We start from the raw sequence: 21,595 nt of genomic DNA, 5'->3' as shown, positions 1-21,595 counted from the left end.
GCAGGGCAGGGTGGTCAGGGGTTCCTGGACCTCTCCTGAGCTCTAAGCCTCGGAGACTGCGCTGCTCCCCCAGCCTCACGCCGCAGCCCGGTCAGTGGGATTTGTCCTGGTCTTCTGGGCCTACCTGGCCCAGCCTGGTACGGCCTGTGAACAGCTTCTCTGCTCGTCAGCGCCCCCTGCAACCCTGCTCGCTTACTGACTCTCCAGGCAAGCAGGGCCTCTGGCCGTGTTTCCCTTCCTCATTCAAGCAGAATCGGCATGAGTCCTTCTTCTCCCTGGTCACCAGGGACCCTCCATCAGGTCCAGCAAGGCTGCCATGTCCTCCTCGCCCAGCTCCTGCCAGTCCTGGACAGTCACCCATTCAATCCTGCCCCCACTCCTGAATCTTCAAGGTCAGTCATTGGTTTTTTCTCTCTTTCTAGGGTCCACCAGGAGCTGAAGGTCTTCCAGGCCCCACGGGCCCTGCAGTGAGTGTGGGAGAGGTCTCAGGGTGGCTGGTAGAAAGGTCCTTTCTGGCCTGGGCACTACTTGAGGGTCTGAGAGGAAAAGGTGCCAGTTTTCTTTGTTTTCTATGGGTGACAGGGTCCCCGAGGAGAAAGAGGAGTCCAAGGTGGTGCTGGTGAGAAAGGAGACCAGGTAAGTGGGGAGGGGAGGAGAGAGAGAGAGAGACTGAGAGAGAGAGAGAGAGAGACTGAGAGAGAGAGAGACAGAGAGACAGACAGAGACAGAGAGAGAGAGAGACAGAGACTGAGAGAGAGAGACTAAGAGAGACAGAGAGAGAGAGACAGAGACACAGAGAGAGAGAGAGAGAGACAGAGACAGAGAGAGAGACTGAGAATAAGATAGAGAAAGAGAGACTAAGAGAGAGAGACAGAGACTGAGAGAGAGACACACACAGAGAGAGAGAGACTAAGAGAGAGAGAAAGAGAGAGAGAGAGAGACTAAGAGAGAGACAGACAGAGAGGGAGAGAGAGACTGAGAGAAAGACAGAGAGGAGAGAGGCAGAGAGAGAGAAAAGACAAGAGAAAAGGAGAGAGAGAGAGAGAGAGACTGAGAGAGAGAGAGAGAGAGAGAGAGAGAGAGAGAGACTGAGAGAGAGAGAGGGAGAGAGAGAGACAGAGAGGAGAGAGGCAGAGAGAGAGAAAAGACAAGAGAAAAGGAGAGAGAGAGACAGAGAGAGAGAGAGAGAGACTGAGAGAGAGAGAGAGAGACTGAGAGTGAGAGAGAGAGAGAGAGACACAGAGAGACAGAGACACTGAGAGAGAGACAGAGAGGGAGAGGGAGAGAGAAAAGACAAGAGAAAAGGAGAGAGAGAGAGAAAGAAATAGAGACAGAGACAGACAGAGAGAGAGAGAAATAGACACAGAGAGACAGAGAGAGTGAATGTGTGTGAATGTGTTTATGTATGGACAAATATGTTTTTCTAAGAGGGGAAGGAGGAGAAAGAAAATCAATATTTATTCAATAATAGTGTCCCAAGCACTATACTAAGGACTGGGATATAGGCCCCCCCAAAAGCAAAAGATCCTGGTCTCAGGGCTTTATCATGTAAAGGATGTAAATGTATGGGATAGAGGTGGGAGTAACACAAATAAAGATGACTTGAGTCAGCCACCGTAGATCAAGGAAGAGATGGCACTGAGTTTGGTGCCCATGAGTGATGGGAGTCCTGATTCCTTTCTCTGGATGCATGTCCCCTTGAGACCTGCCTTTCTTTGTCACCTACCCTGCAGTAGATGGAAGATGGGGAGTGTGGAAGGGATAGGATACTGGGGAGAGATTTAGTGACTGGGGCAGAGGGTTATCTGAGAAATACAAAATGGATGACATGGAGGACATGGCCAGAAGGTCCCGACATCTCACTCTGTCTAGGACTCAGAGGGTTCCCTAGTTGTTCCCCTCCAGAGCATCCCTGACATGTAGCCATTAGCCTGCATTGGAGAAGCTTTGGTCTTGGGGCCTCACTGCTCCCACAAGCAATCTATTTCACTTAGAAACATCTCTCATTATTAGCAAGTTTTATTTATATCGTGTTGAAATGTTCCCACCCTTCATATCTGATCTTTTCCATTGGGACCTAGCAGAACAAAAACATCTTCCACATGGCAGCCCTTCACATAGACCAAGGTTCCTGCCCTTTCAAGCTTACCATGCTTTTTTTTTTTTTTTTTGTCCTACAGGGATTTCAGGGACAGCCGGGCTTCCCAGGCCCACCGGTGAGTATCAGAACAGAATCAAGAAGAGATGCATAATATTCCAGAAGGTCATTTGCCTGATGACCAGGAAGGGAGGAAGTGGCTAAAGCAGAGGCAAGGGAGGCGGGAGGTGGGGCAGACATGGGGAAAGGACACTAGGGAAGTACTTGGTGGTTGGGGTAGAGGGTTTCCTGCTTCCAGAAGATGGAAGCCTAATGTCCAGAAGTGAACAATAGCTGTGAGATCCACAGCTAAGCAAGACAGAGAGAGAATGCTCTGAAGTCAGTCCTCTCTGTTATAGGGGCCCCCAGGATTCCCAGGCAAAGCAGGACCGGCCGGCCCACCGGGCCCCCCAGCTGAGAAGGTGAGCAGGAAAACTGGAGGAGGGACGGGAGTTAGGATCCAAGCCTCTCTTCAGAGTCACCAGGAATTTGGCTTATTTCCTTTATCAGCCAGTCCAAGTTGCATAAACAGATACCAAGACACTTCCCCGTGGTATGTGAGGAAGGGGAGGGAAGGGAAGGAGGATCGGGAAAGGGCCCTGTCGGATGGAAGAAACAGATGGATTCTGGGGTGGGTGGAGGAGGAGAGAGGATGGGGAGGGGGCTGGGTTAGGGGCCTTGCCTCTGTGTGGCTTCCAAGTTGGGGATTGGGGGTGGAAAAACACATTCTGAGTGAAAAGCAGCCGCCTCCTGCAAAGGGAAGGGAGTGGGATGAAAAAGTGAAGCCAAGCTCCAGGAGGTCCCTTTGGCTTGAGCCTCAGGCCCTCCTCTCTGGCTTCTCACAGGGTTTGCCTTTTTGCCATGAAAGAAAAAAAAATAGGAGATGGGCAAGAAGGGGGACCAAACTGAATCCTACTTTTCCTTTAGATGTCAGAGGACAATGAGCTTGCTCTGGGAAGTCTTAAAGGGAGGGAAGAGGAAGCAGTGATCTCAACCTCCAGATCTTCTGTCTCCTGGATGGGAGGAGGGCTCAATTCAACAGAATATTATGCTAGAGTGCTAGAGGGCATAGAAATTTAGATAGGATTCTGTCTTCCCAGAACTTCTAGTAAATCTAATAAGGAAATATGACATATCAGTAACAACTCACATTTATATAGTACTTCAGGGTTTACAGTGCTTCTGTGAGACAAGTAGGTCCGAGTATTATTATCTCCATTGAAGAGAGAAGGCAAACTGAGGCTTACTTGGAAAGGTGAAATAATTTGCTCAGGATCACACAATGGTAAGTGCCTGAGTCGGGCTAAGAATCTGATTCTTTCCCAACTCCAAGTGCCGTGCCAAAAATACCAGACTTCTGGCATGCAGAATTACATCAGTGCATTCAAAAGAAGCAAAACATGGTTTAGGGTTAGATGAGGTCCAAGGCAGGAGGTCACTACCAACTCCTGATCAGAAAGGACATGCTGCAGGAAGAAGCATCCCAATCTGACTTTACATGATGGATAGGAAGGAGTCCAACAGATAAGAGCAGAGAAATAGGGCAAAACCCACATGAGGGTAATTATGGGAATACAGAGTCACAGGCTCTGAGATGGAACTGGTGCCATCACCCTACCATGGTGGGAAGAGGAGAAAGGAGGTGACCAGAGGAAGCTCCTGAGTCAGGGCCTGAGGGAGAGGCAGAGCTGGGCCCCTGCTTGGGGGTGGGGAGAAAGAGACAAAGAGGAGAGAGAGAAAGACAAACTGAGAAGGGTGGGGAGAGAGGAAGGAGGAAGGGGAGAAACAGGAGGAGAAAAGAATGACTGACTGAGAGGAGAGATGGAGAGGAAGATAGATGGAAATAAAGAGATGGAAAGGGAGTAGGGAAGGAAAGGAGGAAAGGGAAGGAGAGGCGCGGAAAGGGAAAGAGAATAGGGAAAAGGGAGGGAGAGAAACAAAGACTGGTTCAAACTGCTACAGACTGCAGGGAAGGTATGCTTTTTCTGTCCCCTCTCAGTCATCCCTCCCAGCCTGTCAGCCCAGAGCTCTGACCCACCCACAGCAGGAAGCTTTCAGAGCAGCCCAGCAGCTGCGTTCCTCCTCTTTCTCATCAGCTCTCTTCTCCCAGAGAAGACGGCTTGCTTCTTGCTGGCTCGCTGCCCTGTCTCCGGCTCCCGCAGCAGCACATTCTGCCCTGGGGCCTCCTCTGTCCTTCCCCCTTTTTAGGGTTTGCCCCAGACTAGGAGGAGGAGGCTCACACTCAGACCTGTGGGGAAGAGTCTATCTCTGATAGGGAAGGGCCGGCCTGGGGGGCTCCCTTTGCCTCCTGGGCCCCTCCTGTAACCAGGAGGGTTTTGCTGAGAGATCCAAAGCCTCTGCTCTCTGCCCCGGGGTAGGCCGGGGTTGGGGCGTGAGCACCGACATTTCTAAAGTTGTGCTGCCCCCTCGCAGTGAGTGCGGGCATTGCAGTGCCTCACGGTACAGAAGGAGGGAACGCACTGGGCAGACCCTTAAGAGACCTCAGAATGTAGAACACAGACTGTCAGAGCTGAAAGAACCTTAAAACAGAGGACTTCCATTGTCAGAGCTGGAAGGGCCTTGGGGAATATCCAATCAGAACCCCAATTTGGAAGTCAGCTCGGAGGCCTTCTTACTCCAGGCTGTGCCTGATGAGAACCTCCCCCTGCCATTTCCCACTTGCACTCCAGGGGGAGGTGGGAAGCCCTCCCGCCCGAAGCTGGCAATCCCAGCCTTGAGCCCCAACCTCGTACTTGTTGCTGTCCCTCCTGCTCTCCTCCCCGCCCCGCCTGATTGCTCCTCCAACACTTGCCATGTCCCTCGAGGCTTTTCCGTGTCCCTGGTTCCTTCGGCTGATCCTCGGGCACCACACTCCTCAGTGCCCTCTTCTCCCTGGCTGCCTTCCTCGGGCCTCACTTCAGTGACTCGGCGTCCTTCCTGGATCTCCGGGCACACAGAACTGCATTCTAGGTGGGGTCTCAGCCGCCAGAGTTTAGCAGAATTGCCCCCTCCATCTCTAGACATCAGGCCTCTCTTAATTAGGCCCAGGGCTGCACTAGTAGCTCCAGCTGCCACGTCACTGACAGTTCATTAACACCCCCAGATCTTTTTCAGATGAACTGTTATCTCGCCACGCCTTCCCTCATCCTGCTCTTCTGCAGGTAATTGTTTTTTAATCCAAGTATAAGACTTTACATTAACCTTAATCAAACTTCATCTTGTTAGATTTAGCCCAGTGTTATTTTAGCCTGTGGAGATTTTTTGGATCTTGATTCTTATTATCCAGTAGACTAGCTCCCCCTCCCAGTTCTATGTCATTGGCCAAGTTGATAAGTTCCCCGCCTATTCTCTCATCTTAGTTAATCATTCTATTTAATAGCACAGGACCAAGGATAGATCCCCAGAGTGCTGTATTAGAAGCTTCCCCCCATTTGACATTGGCTTGTTAATTGATATTCTTTGGGTCTGCTCACAGTCAATCAGCCACTTTTAACTCACCTAACTATACTGTTACCTACTCCAAAGCTTCTTAAACTATGAGTTGAAACTGAATATGGGAGTTGTGAAATCATGATTATCAATAAATGTCTTAATTTGTACACCTATTTTATATACCTATATATACAGGGTCATATAAAGAAATTTAAGAAGCCCTGATCTAATCTATATCCCTTTTTCTTATCCATGAGGCTATCACAAGAGACTGTTAAATGTCTTGCTGAAGTGTTGGTGTACGATGTGTATAATATTCCACTTGTCTACCAATCTAGTAATCTCATCAGAAAAGGGTCATTTGACATGACCTGTTTTGCTCCATGAAGCAATGCTGGCCTTTGGTGATCACTATTGTCCTTTCTAGATGCTCATGAACGATCCCTTTAATAATACATTCTAGAATATTGACAGTTGTCTAAACTAAACTAACACATAGTTCTCAAACTCTATTCTTCCTCCCTTTTTAAAAAATAAAGGTAATATTTGTCCTTCTCTATATCTTCTCCCATTTTTAGCCATCTTTCAGAGATTACTGATTAAGCAATGTTATCTGCTAACAGTATAGTAGCGAGTGCTTTTTCTGGGCCATCTGACTCAGATTTATTGAAGGCAACTGTCTTGCCATTTATTCATTTATCTTCAATCTAAATTCTTCTAACTATGTTTGGTTTGTTCTCATTACAATGATCATTTTTGTCAACAGAGAAAACAGAAGCAAAATAAGAATTGAGTAGCTCTTCCTTCTCTTTGCCATTATTATTGTCCCATTCATCCCTAAAAACTATCTTATTCTCGTTATCTGGAGATAAAGGAATCCCCAACAAACAAAGCTGTTTCTCCTTAGTATCCATCATTAATATCAATTCAATTCAGACTTTTGTGTTCTGGATATTAGTTGGACAGGAACATAATTCTTGATTTTATCAATTATCTTTAAATCGTCTTGAGTTGGCTAATAAATTCCCTTTGTGTACACAGCATTTCCATTTGTACTTCAGAATTTCATTCTTGAGAACTTTCTATGCCTCTTGGATCAACTTCTGCTGACTTTTTAGGCCTCCATAGACTATTGATTCCTTCTTTGAAGTTTAAAAATCTGTTTTTCCTAAATCTAGCTTAACTCTGTTTTCTTCTTTCACCATTTTCCAGATAATCCCATGCCAACCAATTCCTATCATTTCTATTTCAACATCCAGTTAATTCCCCAGAATTAATCAGAATCAGGTTCTGAATAGCAGTACTCATTGCTCCCTCAACTTTTTGAAGAATATTACCATTGATTCATACTTCTAATTATATAAATGCCGAATTGAGGCTCAAAGAAGGAAAGTAAGGGATCATGCTGAGGGAAGGACATCCTAGGGGATGGAAGGTTGGGAAACAGAGCCATAGTGAAAGCTTATAAGGAGGCAGGGTGGAACAGTGGAAAGAAGGTTAGACTAGCAATCTGAAGGCCTCTATGACATTGTTAACTTAAGTTAATCTTTTATTAACTTCAGTAAATTTCTGGTTTCTTCACCTACAAAATGGGGATAATGATATTTATAATACCTTTCTCACAGGGTTGTGTTGAGAAAAGACAAGACTATTAATTCTAAAATACTATAGAAATGTGAGTAATTATCCATTATCTAGAACTAGAATCCTGGTTTCTAGTAGTCAGAGACCTCACATACACATTGTTCCTGGGCCAGCCCCACCCCCCAAAAATAAGTAGGCTCTATTGACTCTGGTGGGGGTTTTGCAGGGAAGTGAAGGAATTCGAGGACCATCAGGCATGTCGGGCCCTCCAGGACCTCCCGGACCCCCTGGCATACAGGTAAGGGCTTCACTTGCCCCAGGATACATGGGGTAAGGGAGCAGAAGGGCCAAATAAGCTTCGTTCCCTATGGCCCCAATCCAGTCACCATCCTAGGCACATGGAACATGGAACACTTTTCTCTACTTTTCAGGGTCCTGCTGGCCTCGAGGGACTAGATGGGAAGGATGGGAAACCTGGTTTGAGGGTAAGATGGAGGGATCAAGATGGATGAGGAGGTTTTGTGGTCAGACTTCCTCCCTCATTTCTGCCCCCACAAAAAAGCCCTAGAACCTTCAAGAGCATGGGATTTCATAGAGTTGTCACAGCTGTAATTTTCAGAGCCCCTGTAAGATTTGGATGTTCTTAGGCACCTGGAAGGTTCTATTCCTTTCAGGCTTGTTGGTACTCATAGAAACCAGGACAAGAAGCAAAATGAGGAGTTGCTGAAGTTACCAAAGAAATTGGGCAGTGAGACTAAATGAGGTCAGGTTGTGGGCTTCAAAGGCCTGAAACAATCCCCATTTCCTTGTGTATCATTTGCTGGGCTCCATCAGAGAAGTGGGAAGTGGGATGGAATCCTAAACCATTAAGCTCATCTAGTTCAGCTTCCTGAGGAAATTGGGGCTACAGCAGGACAAGAGATTTGGCCATAGGGAAGGAATGGCAAAGCCAGGCTAGGCTCAAGCCACTTTCCACGAGTCTCTCATCCAACAGTCTATGTTTCTTTATCCAGGAATACAGTGATGGTGAAGGGGGGGTGACTTTGGTCCAGTGAACATGGACAAGAGGTAACTGGAGTAGACCTTTGGCCTGATGCTCTTATCTTTCCTTAGGGGGACCCTGGCCCTCCTGGACCCCCTGGACTCATGGGACTCCCGGTAAGTTTTCCTGTGAAATAAAATCTGGCCACTGATGTAGAATGAGCAACTCCCTGTAGCAGAAGACTCAAGGATAGAATTCCTAAGAATGGAACCTGAGATTTTCTATTGCCCTGTACTTGTTGCATTCAGAGCCACAAGAGTCTGTTTTTTTAATTAAAGAGCAGACATAAATTTATTTGAAAATGACCACCATCTCTTTCTTCCAGGGCTTCAAGGGAAAAACAGGACATCCAGGCCTCCCTGGGCCCAAGGTGAGTAAGGGGTTCTCTTTTCCTAGTGGGGCCATTTTTGTGCTCCCTGGGAGCCCAGCACTGACACTGGGCAGTAGAGCCTTTGTTGCACTTTGGGCATCCTGGAAGATCCCTCTGCCCCCTTCTCCTGACCACGGGCAACTTCAAGGCTTGGCTGACTCCCATCTGCTTCCCTCACTGGCCCGAGCCAACAGGAGTTCCCTTCTGGAGCCCAGCAGGTGGCCACTGCCCTCTGGCAGGGGTGGCCATTGCCAGCGATACGTGGCTCCTGAGGGGAGCCCGTGACAAACAGGCTCTTTTCTCTTCCAGGGCGACTGTGGTAAACCAGGCCCTCCTGGCAGCAGCGGGCGGCCAGGAGCTGAGGTAAGGCCTGGCTTCCTTACGGGCACTTGATGAATGTTTAACCCTCCCAGACCTGGAGACTTCTGCTTTTAGGCTTCCAGGGGCTCCCCAGCTCTGCTGTCTGAGGCTCAGCAGCTTCCTGACTCTCCTGAGAGCTGGGGTCCTTCATCCATGGGTATGGGAGCAAGGCTTTCTTGCTCTGCTCCCCCTGGACATCTTAGCCTGGGACAGAAGAGAAATGGCTGCACCTGAAGAGTCAGAAGACAGGAGTTCCTGTTCTGACTCAACCACCAGTTAGTTCTCTCTCAGATCTTGGCAAAGTCTCTTTCTCTTTCTGCAAAATGAGGAGATTTGATCAATGATCCCTAAAATCTTGTCTAGTTCTAAAATTCTTTGATTTGAAATGTGCCCTGAGGTACAGCTTGTGATCTGTGGCACTCAGAACACCCTTGGCTCCTTCCCCTTCTCACCGGGACTTCCTGGGGCATTGGAACCTGTATGCAAGAGTCTGGTATCAACCTATCATTATTACTCTTGCCCATGGAGGAAGACAGCAGCTTGCTGTGATATGACCATACGTGCCTATCTAGCTGCACAGAGAGGGCCAACCTGCCCTAAAGAACTAGTCCGTCTTGTTCTCTATTTCCTCTCTTGGGATCTTGTTGGCCATAACCGGCTTCTGGACGTCTGGCCTTTTAAGTCTGGTCTCCAGAAGTGGTCCTCAGACTTTGCCTGGCCTCCTGCAAACACCTTCCTGCTGTAGAGTCTAGGAGAAAAGGCTGCAGGTGCCCATTAACTTTTCTGTTTGTTCCCTTTCCTGTGTCCTGTAGGGTGAGCCTGGCCCCATGGGACCCCAGGGAAGACCTGGACCACCCGGGCATGCAGTAAGTTGAAATTTGGCAACTGCTACTTTCAGAGAGAAACCCTAGCTTTGAGGGGGGGAGATAGTCAGTGTCATAGAACGGAGAAGAGTAAAAGGTGCATTTGTGCCAGGGCTTCCAGGTCTGCTGGCTCTGAGGCTGTGAGTGGTTATTAAAAGAGCTTCATATCTCTTTCTCATCCTCTCCAGAGCTTGATGAGCCATGATTATGGAAATGAGGGGCAGCCCTGCACTGGGAGGAAGAGCCTCATTATTTACTAGGCCTGGGGACAGAGAAGGGAAGGGATGCTTTTCTGTGGTATCTACAAGATAGGTATTGGGCCAGAAATTGGTGTTAGTGTCGAAATCACAGTGCCCTGAAGTTCTATCCAAAGGCCTTCACTGACTTCTGCTGTTTTTCTGTGTGGAACGGATGGCGATACATGGATGAATCCCATTCAGTTCCTGCTCTCTGGAAGCTCACCGTTGAGTACAAGAGAAAAAATATATACACGCTGTTGGACACAGAGTAAAATTTCAAAGTCCAAATCCTCCAGCAAGGGCTGAGAAAGACAGCAGGATACTAAGACTTGAGACAGAGGCCCTTCTCATCCCCCAGACTCCTTATGGGGGCATGACCTCACAGGACATGACCAAGTCTCTCAACCAATCTTGAGATTTCCTGTTGAGTCAAATCAAGTCAGAAAGCATTTATTGAGCACTGACTGTGTGTCAGGCACTGCACTAAGTTCTGGGAATACAAACATATCCAGAAAGACAGACAGTCCTTGTCATCAAGGAACTCATGCTGACAGGGAGACAGCACCTAAGAGAGAGCCAAAAAGCGTTGGGGGCCACAGGATGAAGGTCCCGAGGCCATGAGTCCAGGTGTAGCCTGGAAGGAGGTGAAGGCATTCTCGGGCCACCTCCTTAAACTGGAGCTTCAGGGAGGAAACGGCTGCTCGGAGGGAGAGGCCGTGGGGTTTGAAAGAACTTCCAGCGTGGAGGGAGCCCCAGGTTTCTGTGAGATGGAGGGACCAATTCTGACCCCGCATGCTTCTCAGGAAGACCGTGAGGAGCAAGACTAGAAGGAATGGGGGGAAGGGTTTTTAAACTATAGCAATATTAGGTACCATTTTCATTATCGTCGGTACCCTCCTCTGCATTGCTGGGCCAGGCAGCCCAGCTGGTTTTTTTCCATCCTGCTTCCTTTTTTCTCTTTCTCATCCCAGGGTCCCCCTGGATCTCCCGGCCAGCCTGGGCCTGCTGGGATCAGTGGAATCGTAAGTACCAATTACTCTTGTTCATTTTCTCTCCCAGTAGGCTTGCCTAGCTCAGCTGTGAGCGGGGAAAGAAGAAACCTTTTGTACCCATTCTATACCATCTGGTGTCAGCCTCTACTACACCTCCATTCCCCAGCACACACACACACACTTGATTTACACTCACACTCTGTCTCTCTCTCTATATCTCTCTCTGTGTGTCTCTCTCTCCTCCTCTCTTGGTCTCTCTGTGTGTCTGTCTCTTGTTTCTCTCCTCCTCTCTCTGTCTCTCCTTTTGTTTCTTTTTCTGTGTTTATGTGTATCTCTGTCTCTATCTTTGTCTCTCTGTCTCTATCTTTGTCTCTCTGTCTCTCTCTTTCTCCTTCTCTCTCTCTTTCTCTATATCCCTTTCTCTGTGTGTCTTTCTCTTCTCCTCTCTTGGTCTCTGTCTGTGTCTATCTCTTGTTTCTTTCCTCCTCTCTCCATCTCTCTGTGTCTCTGTTTCTGTATCTGTGTGTGTCTAACTCTCCTTCTGTCTCTTTTTCTCTGTGTGTGTCTGTCTCTGTCATCTCTCTCCTTTTGTTTCTCTCTCTCTGTCTCTCTCTCTCTCTGTGTGTGTCTCTGTCTCTGTCTCTCTCTCAATTTCTCATACACTCTGGCTAAGAGAAAATGAAGAAGAAGAATATGGAGTCATGTACCATCTCATTGTACATTGTACTTCCCCAGTGGGAGGAGTGGAGGTGGGTCTTGTAGGCAGATTAAACTATTGATGGCATTTCTTTCTTCCGCCTCCAGGGACTAAAAGGAGATCGGGGAACCCCAGGAGAAAGGGGTCTTGCAGGTCTTCCAGGTGAACCTGGCGCCCCTGGACACCCTGGACCCCCAGTAAGTATATGGCTGGGGAAGGGCTATCTCTCAGTCAATACTAATATGTTGGCATGGAATCCTGCCAACAGACATTACAAGGACAAGGGGAGCTGCACAGGGCCCTTACTGTGAGGGATTTTGAAGTCTCATGGGTAGAGATCATTGGTGGCATCTACATACGTCATAGTAAAAGCAAAATTACAAAATGTAGAGATAGTAGAGGTGGGGGAGAAGGCCAGGAAACAACTTCACCGGGGGCTCAGAACTCGGGGTCACCAGAGCCTAGCCATGTGAGAGGACATTCCTCTGAGCCTCAGTTTCCAAGTTTTGTCTCCATACCTTATAGGATTATTGTTAGGAAAGGCCTTCTTAAACTGTAAAACCTGGAGGAAACTTGGGACATGCAGCCCAGTGTGCCCCGAGTCCTGGGCTGGGCGGGCTTGTCGCTTGGGACAGGAAGGCATTTTCCATTTTTTCCTGGAAAGCTCCCAGTCTGAAGGAGAAAACATTCAATTGATGTATTCAGCTGCTTCCAACTGTGGAAACCTTTAAAGACACTGTAAACTGTGACCCAATACCACACATAAGGTTGTGGGCTACAGAATGACATTTTTTTCCCAGCCCTGCCCCTGATATATACTGACTGTGCAACCCCTGAGCAAGTCACTTAACTGCTTAGCAAGCTCAGAGACTCAAACCTATGTTTCATAGAAGGTCCCAACCTGCATTTCCTCATCCAGGGAAGAGTACTTGGTACCAATGAAATTCGGTCTCCATCCCTCTCCCTTAGGAAAACCACAGTCTGACTTGTGGTGGCAGAAGTCTTGGCACAGAACCTGCACCCCCAGGTTTAGGGAGCATGCTGGGTCCCGAGCTCTTCCTCAGGGTTGTGGGCAAGGAGGGGCTGGGGCTGCTGCAGGAAGGGTCCGGGCTGTGGCTCCTGACTCCCTGTTTTCTCTTGTCATGGTCAGGGTGAGCCTGGATCTGATGGAGCAACCGGCAAAGAGGTACTGTATCACAAAGGTTCCTGGCCGCTTCCCCGGGCCGCTGTGGGCGCTTCTCGCCTGCCCCCCGTCTTTGGCTCAGCCTCCCTCTCCTGAGCCACCGAGCCACCTGCCACTCTGCTCCTCTGCTCCCAGCATTTCTCACCAAGGTCCTCACATTCTGGGCTGAGGAGAAGGGCCTCTCCTTGTCCTAGAGACTCCAACGATGGCCTCAGGCTGTGGCCTGTTTAGACCCTCTCTACATCCCAGCAGGGCCTCTCCTTGTCTCCTGATCTCTGACCTTTGCTTTCTTCCAGGGGCCTCCTGGAAAGCCAGGACCTTATGGCCTTGTGGGCCCAAAGGTAAGAAGACCAAACCCCTTCTGACCTCGATTCGGAGGGACGAGCTGTCCCTGGCACCACAGTCTGGGACAGGACACTAGGAAGGCAGACTTGGGCAGAGTTCATTGCCATTACTGGCAGCTGCAGGGTGGCCAGGGGAAGGCCAAGAGGCAAGAGAGAAAGGCCTGAGAAAACCACAGGCCAGCTCCTGGTCAACCGAGTCTCACTTGAAGGACACACGCTGGCCTTGGCTTGGAAGGAGAATATTAGGTGACTTCTTCTTTTCCGCAGGGTGACCCTGGATCTGCAGGACAGAAGGGTGAGCCTGGAGAGAAAGGGAGAGCCGGCATGCCAGGGGGACCTGGCAAGAGTGGCTCCATGGGCCCTATTGGACCACCAGGGCCTTCTGGTGAGAGAGGCCACCCAGGTTCTCCTGGGCCTGCTGGGTCCCCAGGGCTGCCAGGACTGCCTGGAACAATGGTAAGCAGGAAGGTGGGCGAACACATAGACAATGGGGTTACTCAGAAAGATGTGGCTATAGCATGGAAATACCTTGCAAGCTTTTCTGGACTTTGTGGAGAGAAAAAAGGTTCAGAAACTCACAGCAAGGCAAGGAAGGGCCCCCAAAGAAATGTTGCCCGTAAATCCTGTCCTTAAATCCTATAAAACTCAGCTGCTTAAACTAGAGTCATCATCCCACGGGGGAGGGGGTCTCATAACTGAAGATGGGGGTCACAAAGTTATGATTTGTTACCAGTAAATGTTTGATTTATCTATTTTATATATCCCCATACCAAGGATTACAAAAAACTTTCTTGGGTGAAAAGGGGTTGCATGTGGGAAAAATTTTAAGAAGCCCAGGTATAAAAGTTTCCATTCAGATGAAAAGCGTGCTTTTTAGAAAACCTGAAGTGAGCTCACTGCCTCCCTTCTCTCCTCTCTCACAGGCAGATATGGTGAATTATGATGAAATCAAGAGATTCATCAGACAGGAGATCATCAAAATGTTTGATGGTAAGTGATCATAGGGGCCTTCCTTGCTTGATTTCCCTAATCTTTATGTGCCTCTAGTCTTCATCATGCAATCAGACCAACTTCTTTGTTCAGTCCAGCTTTTTCCTATCCACACCTCTCCCCTCCATCCCCAAAGCCCTCCTTCAGAGCTCCCTATTTTATGGCACAGTCTGCGCACACCCATCATATGCCTCCTGCTTCTCCATTGACCTCAGTCTGACTGACACCAATTTCCAGGTCTTCAAGACTCTTGTGCTCAGGGTCTCATTTCACAGCCATGCAACTATGAACAAGGAACTCCTTCCTTTGTTATGAATAACTCCCATCCCTGCAGTAGCTGAGGGTCTACAAAGGCTTTCCTCCTCAATCCCATGAGGCATGTAGTTTGCCCCATCTTGCCGTTGAGCAAAAAGCTCAGAAACTTCAAGAGCACTTCTCAGGCTGGGTCACCAATTAGGAAGCCTCAGCCAGGACTGGAAGCCAGGCTCTTCCAACTCTAGACCCAGAACTTCTCCCACTTTCTTGGGCTGCCTCCCTGGAGATGGGCTTCTTCACATAAACCCAGGGAGTGTAAGGATTTGTAAGCAGGATGGCCAACGTGGAGAGCAGGCCCCAGCCTCCCCTCTGTCATTCCTGACCCTCCCCAGGGAGGGAAGGAGAAGCGTGACAGATTCTTGTGGGCACCCCTCCTAAAGTTAGGTGGTCTTATGTTCTTGGCAGCCAGGCGAAGATCCCTCGGACTGCGTTTACTTATTCTGTCATCTGGGGAGGTGAGGGAGGAGGGAGGTTCCAGCACAGCAGAAGGGACGTTGGGACTCAGAATGTCAGGGCTGGGGGGACCTTAGCCAGCGACTCATTCTCCAGATGAGGAAAATGAGCAATGCTGAGCTGCCCTGTACTTTATTCCCTCTCTTCCCTCTTTAAAGAAGTTTGCATCAATCACTGATTCACGACTAAGGATGAAGGAAGGCTCTCCAGAGTTGCATGGAGGGAGGGGGAGCCCCAGTGACGAACCTGTGCCTTTCCTTGCAGAGAGGATGGCTTATTACACATCCAGGATGCAGTTCCCAGTGGAGATGGCTGCAGCCCCAGGCAGACCGGGACCCCCAGGCAAGGACGGCGCTCCAGGCCGACCAGGATCTCCAGGCTCACCCGGACTTCCAGGACAGATCGGCAGAGAAGGCCGGCAGGGCCTTCCAGGAATGAGAGGTAGCTCTGCCGGGATACTGAATAGGGTATCTGTGACCCTCAAGGCCCCAGGCCAGCCTCCAATTCCCGAAGGCTCTGGCAAAAGTTGTCAGCATTCTGCAGATTTTGTTTGGTCCCGCTCTCCCTTCCTGCTCAGTGCCAGATCTCCTCAGACATCTCTGTCCTTGTGATGTTGCTACAGAGAGGCCCTTGGGTGCATTCTTTAACCTGTCCATGCCTGTGTGAGTGCACAGGAGTGTGTGTGAGGGAGCATGGGGGTGGGTGAGGAGGCTATGTGTAGGGAGGCGGGGTAGGGCTGTCCAGCATGGCCAGCCTGGTGTAGCACTCTCCGTGGGTCCTCTTACCTTCCTTCCCTCTGTGGCAGGTTTGCCTGGGACCAAAGGTGACAAAGGAGACACTGGCATTGGCATTGCTGGAGAAACAGGTCTCCCTGGGCCTCCAGGTAAGAAGAATCAGCAGGAGTTCGGGGGGAAATGGAAGATGGGAAATGACCCTGGACTAGCTGGGCAGCTGTCTCTCCCCTAGCCAGATGGTTCCTTAATCACCCCTAGGTAGAATTTCACACAATCATGGCTCAATCCATCAACCTCTGCTCATTGAGCACCCACAGTGCCCAGAGTCCCGTGTTAGGCACTTGTCTGACTCATTTAGAAAATGAAACTGTTTTACCTCATCTTTATTCACTTCCTAGTTGAGTCAATTCAATTTAATATCTTCTAAAGGCAAGACCATGAACTAAGGAGGATAAAAAATGGCCAATTGCTGCCCTTAAGGGAAGAAATAAATAAATATACAAAGGTGAGGGTGAAGGTACAAAGTACCAGGACTGCCCAGGAGAAGAATAATGAGAAAAGCAGCTTCCCTTTCTAAGGGATAAGTGATCTCTCCTCCACAGTCCAGGGGACTAGGTAGTACAAGGAAGCTCCTCCCGATTTTATAGGTGGGGAAACAGAGGCTCAGGTAGAAAGGACTTACCTATCCTTAGACAAAGAAAGTATCAGGACCAGGGTTGGAACCACTGATTGCAAGATCACAGCCTTTCAGCACCATTTTCTCCAGGGAATCAAGGGAGAGGAGGCATCTGTCCTAGGTGAGAAGGGATGAGTTTCCTAATCTCTTCTTCATGTTCCCACTCTAGGTCCCCAGGGACCCCCAGGGTATGGAAAGCTGGGCCCAACTGGGCCCATGGGTCAACAGGGGATCCCTGGAATCCCGGGCCCCCCAGGCCCCACAGGACAGCCTGGAAAGGCGGGCCACTGTAACCCTTCAGACTGCTTCAGTGCCATGCCCATGGAGCAGCAGTATCCACCAGTGAAAAGCATGAAGGGGCCATTTGGCTGAAATGATGTGCTGACCATCAACATTAAGGACTCTCTTGGGACAGCCAAAGCTCTGTGGTCCTTCTGACTGGTTGTGAATGATTTTTAAAATTGCTGTTGATATTTTTTTAAAGAAAACACCTCCTCCAACACACACACACATACACACACACACACACACACACACACACACACCACCACCACCACCCCCAATCCCTGTTGGAACTTACCTCTCCAAATCCCCTGTCTGTCCTTGTTCTCTGTAGGCCAGTTCCAGGTTCAAGAAAGGTAATATCCCTTGTCATACACACTCAAACCAGAAATGGTCTGTAGTGAGACTACTGGAGGTGGTCCCTGACTCCAGATTTCCTTTTTTTTTCAGCAGCTTCTCTTTTAGTTTTTTTTTTTCCTTATGTCTTATTCCATCAAGACAACATCTCTGAGCCTCTTGCCCTCTTTTCCTTGGGAAGTTTCTCAGGAGGCCAGCAGAAGAAACTTGGCTCGGCCTTTGAGTGGCAGGAGAAGGGAAGAGAGGTTCAAAAATGCTACTTCTGATTCAGAGAGGTCCCCCTCACTCCCTTGCCTGAAAACAGTCTTGCCCTGATGTTCATCTCCATGTGTAGACTGTGACCAAAATTCTGCCTGGTTTAGCTCTCCCTGCACCTTGAAGAATGCACGAGTTTACACTCGGCTGCTTGGCAGTGCCTTCAGGCATGTTATCCCTCCTCATCGGTTCAGTGGCTCACTGATGATTGAGGGCCTATGCAAAAGGGTGAAAGATAATCGTATGTCCCCGACAGAGGCAGATAGGGAATGCTTGGGGGAAATGAGGTAGAACCTCCTGCCTGCGATAATCTCTAGCCTTGTCTTCAGAAAAAAAGCTTCTGACAACCCCCTTTTCTAAACTGCAAATTGCATCAGCTGGGATTCTCACTCACTGCCTATTTCCTTTACAAGGTAACCTGAATCTCTTATTTGGAAACCAGCTTGCAATGGGCATGTTGGGGTCTGTCAATGTGGGAACTACCGATTTTATTTCTAAATCTCCGATGAGCTAAGTCTGATGGGATTTGGTGATATGCCTCCTGTCTGCCTTTGTACAATGACCAGGTCAAAAAAAAAAAGGCATTATAGAAATATTCCTGTCCCAGCTTCATCCTCATTCATTTTTCCAAATGCTTGATCCTTCTGGCCCAGTGGGCTGATTGCCCTGTGCAAAAATAACTGGTGTCCAAAAGGATTTCCAAAGAAAGCTGCTCAGTTGGATCCAACTCTGGCTTTCTGAAAGTTTTATTAGTGATGGATAAACTTCAAAGGCAGCACAGAGGCAGTAAGTTCAGATATTTATCTCAATCCCTTGAGGCTCACAAATAGGATGGCAAATTGTTCCCATGACATTTCTGAAACTTCAGTTTTCTATATGGGCCTGAAATAACTGTGAGAACTGACCTTCTGGTAGTCAGAAGCAGAGGTGTGCTGATTAGGAAAGGAATGAGACCCACCAGACTCCTCCCAATTCCACAGTATTTCCAGGGGGGCTTTGAGGAGAGATGTAGCTGGCTCTTGTTTTACAGGGATGCTTTGTTTACATGAATTCCAGTGTACTCTATTAAAAAAAAAAACAATCTTTGCATCAAAACATTGGCCGTAGTCTTGGATACAGGAAGAGAAGAGACAAATGTTAGCACTCCCACTGGAAGACAGACTGCCATTTGCTTTTGTGGGCCAGGGTATCTTTACAGAAGACATACCACTTTGAGGATTACAATGGTGGGAAAGGGAAAAAAAGATCTGGGTGCCAGCTGCTATATTGGGTACCTTGACATAAAGGTTGGACTGGAGAAGCTCTATTGGGAAGCTTGCAATCCATTCTTTTTGAGGATTAATTAGAGAATCCTCTCATAGCAGAATGGTTCCTCACTTTAATGAGACAAGTTACTGCTAGTCTGTGATAATTATCCAAATTTGAAGTTTTTTTGACAAATCTATCTCCCAGGTATTAGAAATTGCTGCATCATCTTGGGCCCATGGGGAAAATCTGAGCGCTTTCTCCTTTTAATGTGGTTGGTGGAAAATCTGTTTAACCACTCTCAAACTTGCTCATCAGCTATTCTGGTTTGGAGTAGATGGCACAGGAGTAAGATAATTCCAAGAAGGGAGATGGTCTCTAAAGGCTTCACTTCCCTCCTGAGGTGTTCTCTTCTATTTTGTGGTTGTCTTGGAAGCTTTCTTCATTCCTTCCAAAATGGCAAGAAGGCCACACTTGTTGGTCCATGTTGTTAGGTCTTCAGTGGTAAGATCTATAAGTGAGAAAACTGGAACATTCACAGAAGCTTCTGTAAAAAGAAGAAAAGGTAGCCAGTTGCATAAAGAGAAGGGAACTGAATTTGGAGTCCTGCAAAATTCAAATCCTCTAGTAACAATTTTCCCTGTCACGGAAAACTAGCCAGATGCTCTTAAAAGTGGATTTTCGTTTATTGTCTGTTGACTGCTTGCATGTCTGTGAGATTTCATTGTTTTGGTTGTTGTTCATTAATGGTTTCTGGGGAGGAAAAAAAGTCTATAAATTTACTTTCCATGCCCTTCCATAATGGAAGGGAAATGTTGCAAAACTGCCAAGTTGTGGTGTTCCTTTCTCTGTTTGGTTCTTTGCTTCCCCCTCCTTTCTACAAGCTCCATGAAGCAGTTAAAATTCTTCTGAACTTGATCTGGCTCAAGTCAGAATGAATCAATCCCTTGATATTTTAGCGGGTAATAGGCTTGCTTCCTGGTAAGCAGTGCTGGAACTGGAAGCTGAGCCAGAGTTTTATGAGGTGAGGGGAGTAGTGGGACTGGTCTATCTCCGGGGCTTGTAATATTTTCCAAAGGGTGAGCCTCCTTTACCAAGTTATGTTTTAACTCTAAAGGGGTCAGCTCTGGAACTTTTATTAGGCCAGCAAAGCATTCTATGACAGTATCTGCTCAATCCCTCTTCTTTAGCCACCACCCACATCTCAGTATTCAGAAAAGATTTGATTGTTTCTCCTGTGAGAGACTCTTTGGTCCTCCTGCTTCAGCCCTCTCAAAAATAAACAACCGAGGCAGAACAAAGAGCCCTCCATGGTCCAAGAATCATTGAACATCTGTGTGGGAGCCTGCATTCTGACCTTCTGCCTGAAAGATGGCTCAGGTCCTTCCCTACTCAGCCCTGCCCCATCTAAGTGCTTGAGTCGAGACAATCATCCAGCAGGGAGCCCCAGGAGCCTAAGTTGGGAGGGATCAGAGAGAGACACTGCTCCAACACCCTGCTTCTCAGAGATGGAAATGGTCAATGGGGTGCAGCCCCACCGTTTGGCTCCCCATTTTGGGAGAGACGTGTCCTTCCACGAGTTAAAAGGAAACTTACCCCAGAACCACACTGCAAATACATTTTAAGAGACCTACAACCTGAGGGTACTGATTGCCAGCTAGTTAAAAAGAATTTGTTATACCCCGTCTTCCCTCCTCCATCCGATTGTCCAGTTGAAGAAATAGATCCAGAAAGGGGAATCAGTAGCAAAAGCAGGATTAGTATTAGAAGGGATCTTGTAGATCATTCAACAGATACTAAGCACCTTGCTAAGTTCTAAAAACTGGGATCCCTGTTCTCCTGAAGATAACACTGGAAAGGGGATATTGCAAACAACTCTCCCACAGTAAGTGGATGTGAACAAAGGCCAATCTTCTGGGGTGGGGAGGACCCTGGCGGTCGCACAGCATCTGTGTGGGGCTTGAAAGGATGGGTGCAAACTCAAAGGGATGGAAGGAGTTGAGGGAATGTCCATTGGTTGCTATAAACGGGAGCCCCGGCCTGATGGAGGTGGGGAGAGATGTCATGCTAACTCAGGATGGAGTTCAGAAGGCCAAGAGCCGCCCACTCTGGAGTGTGGAGGGGGGAACCGTGAGATAAGGCTGGAAGACCATCTCCTCTAAGGGAGCCCTCCCACTGCCTGGGGCCCTCTGAAAAGTGACTGCTTCTCAGCCACTTTGTGAGCTTCCCTCTCTGCACCTCAAAATCAACCTGTGCAAAGGGAGAGGGATCAAGGATGTCCCTCCAAGCGTTTACCAAACACTATCCAGGCCAAGGGAAGCTGGCCAGGCAGCCTGATGGGAGCCAGACTCGGACTCAGCGGTATGACGGATGGGAAGTTCTGGACATAGATCAGAGGAGGATTCTTGGCTCCGGGGCTTATTGCCACACAGGGTACAGTGTCTGCCTCAGTTTCCTCGTCTGAAAAGTGAGGATAATCCTTCCTTCTCAGGGGCGGGGTGAGGATAAAGTGAGAGTTGCAAAGCGACCTGCAAATCTTCAAACGCCACATATATGCTAAATATGTTGTTTTAAGCTTCTAAGGCTAGACATTAGTGTATACAGGGGAAAATGTGAACAAAAGACCCAGAATGAACTGGTAGTCTCTCGGTGGGTGGGCCTGAGGCTCCGCCAGGGGAGGAAGGGAGGCTGGCTCTTAAGGTGGGCTTGCTATTTGTGCCAGGCTAAGTTAGCAGGCCAGCCCGTCTGCAGGCCAGGAGCTCCGCAGGAGGCAGCGGGCCTGGGGCCACTCTCTCCCCTCCCAAGTAGGTAGGGCTGGGAAGGAAGTTTGCCCTCCGCTGGGAGAGTTCCAACCCGGGGACTTAGCAGCCCTGTGACCTCGGGCAAGTCCCTTCTGCAAGGCTAGACCGAGGGCGTCCCTCAGAAACCCGCCACAACACTGCGTTCTATTTGGCTGGTGGATGAAGCGGGGACCAGGCCTAGAGCCAGGAAGACCAGAGTGCAAATGTGGCCTCGGACACTAGCTGTTGACTCGGGGCAAGGCAC

General features: G+C 48.7%; 1 protein-coding gene across 4 annotated transcripts in view; it reads left to right on the top strand.

Annotated features, from left to right (window-relative positions):
* Positions 1-16,888, top strand: part of COL16A1 (collagen type XVI alpha 1 chain) — a 76,928-nt gene extending 60,040 nt beyond the window's left edge. For all 4 annotated transcript variants that reach the window (XM_051987778.1, XM_051987776.1, XM_051987777.1 and 1 more), the window contains 19 exons: positions 423-467; positions 583-636; positions 2,181-2,216; positions 2,497-2,559; positions 7,380-7,451; positions 7,585-7,638; positions 8,267-8,311; positions 8,521-8,565; positions 8,875-8,928; positions 9,738-9,791; positions 10,999-11,049; positions 11,824-11,913; positions 12,867-12,902; positions 13,196-13,240; positions 13,511-13,699; positions 14,167-14,233; positions 15,266-15,442; positions 15,807-15,884; positions 16,581-16,888. In XM_051987778.1, the coding sequence (XP_051843738.1) occupies positions 423-467; positions 583-636; positions 2,181-2,216; positions 2,497-2,559; positions 7,380-7,451; positions 7,585-7,638; positions 8,267-8,311; positions 8,521-8,565; positions 8,875-8,928; positions 9,738-9,791; positions 10,999-11,049; positions 11,824-11,913; positions 12,867-12,902; positions 13,196-13,240; positions 13,511-13,699; positions 14,167-14,233; positions 15,266-15,442; positions 15,807-15,884; positions 16,581-16,783 (1,458 nt within the window). In that variant the 3' untranslated portion in view covers positions 16,784-16,888. The remainder of the gene's footprint in view (positions 1-422; positions 468-582; positions 637-2,180; positions 2,217-2,496; positions 2,560-7,379; positions 7,452-7,584; positions 7,639-8,266; positions 8,312-8,520; positions 8,566-8,874; positions 8,929-9,737; positions 9,792-10,998; positions 11,050-11,823; positions 11,914-12,866; positions 12,903-13,195; positions 13,241-13,510; positions 13,700-14,166; positions 14,234-15,265; positions 15,443-15,806; positions 15,885-16,580) is intronic.
* The last annotated feature ends 4,707 nt before the right edge of the window (positions 16,889-21,595 follow it).

This window comes from Antechinus flavipes, chromosome 3 (assembly GCF_016432865.1).
Source record: "Antechinus flavipes isolate AdamAnt ecotype Samford, QLD, Australia chromosome 3, AdamAnt_v2, whole genome shotgun sequence".
In the NCBI taxonomy this organism is placed as follows: Eukaryota; Metazoa; Chordata; class Mammalia; order Dasyuromorphia; family Dasyuridae; genus Antechinus; species Antechinus flavipes.
Note: the sequence above shows the minus strand (reverse complement) of the source record. Positions and strands in the feature narration are given on the sequence as shown.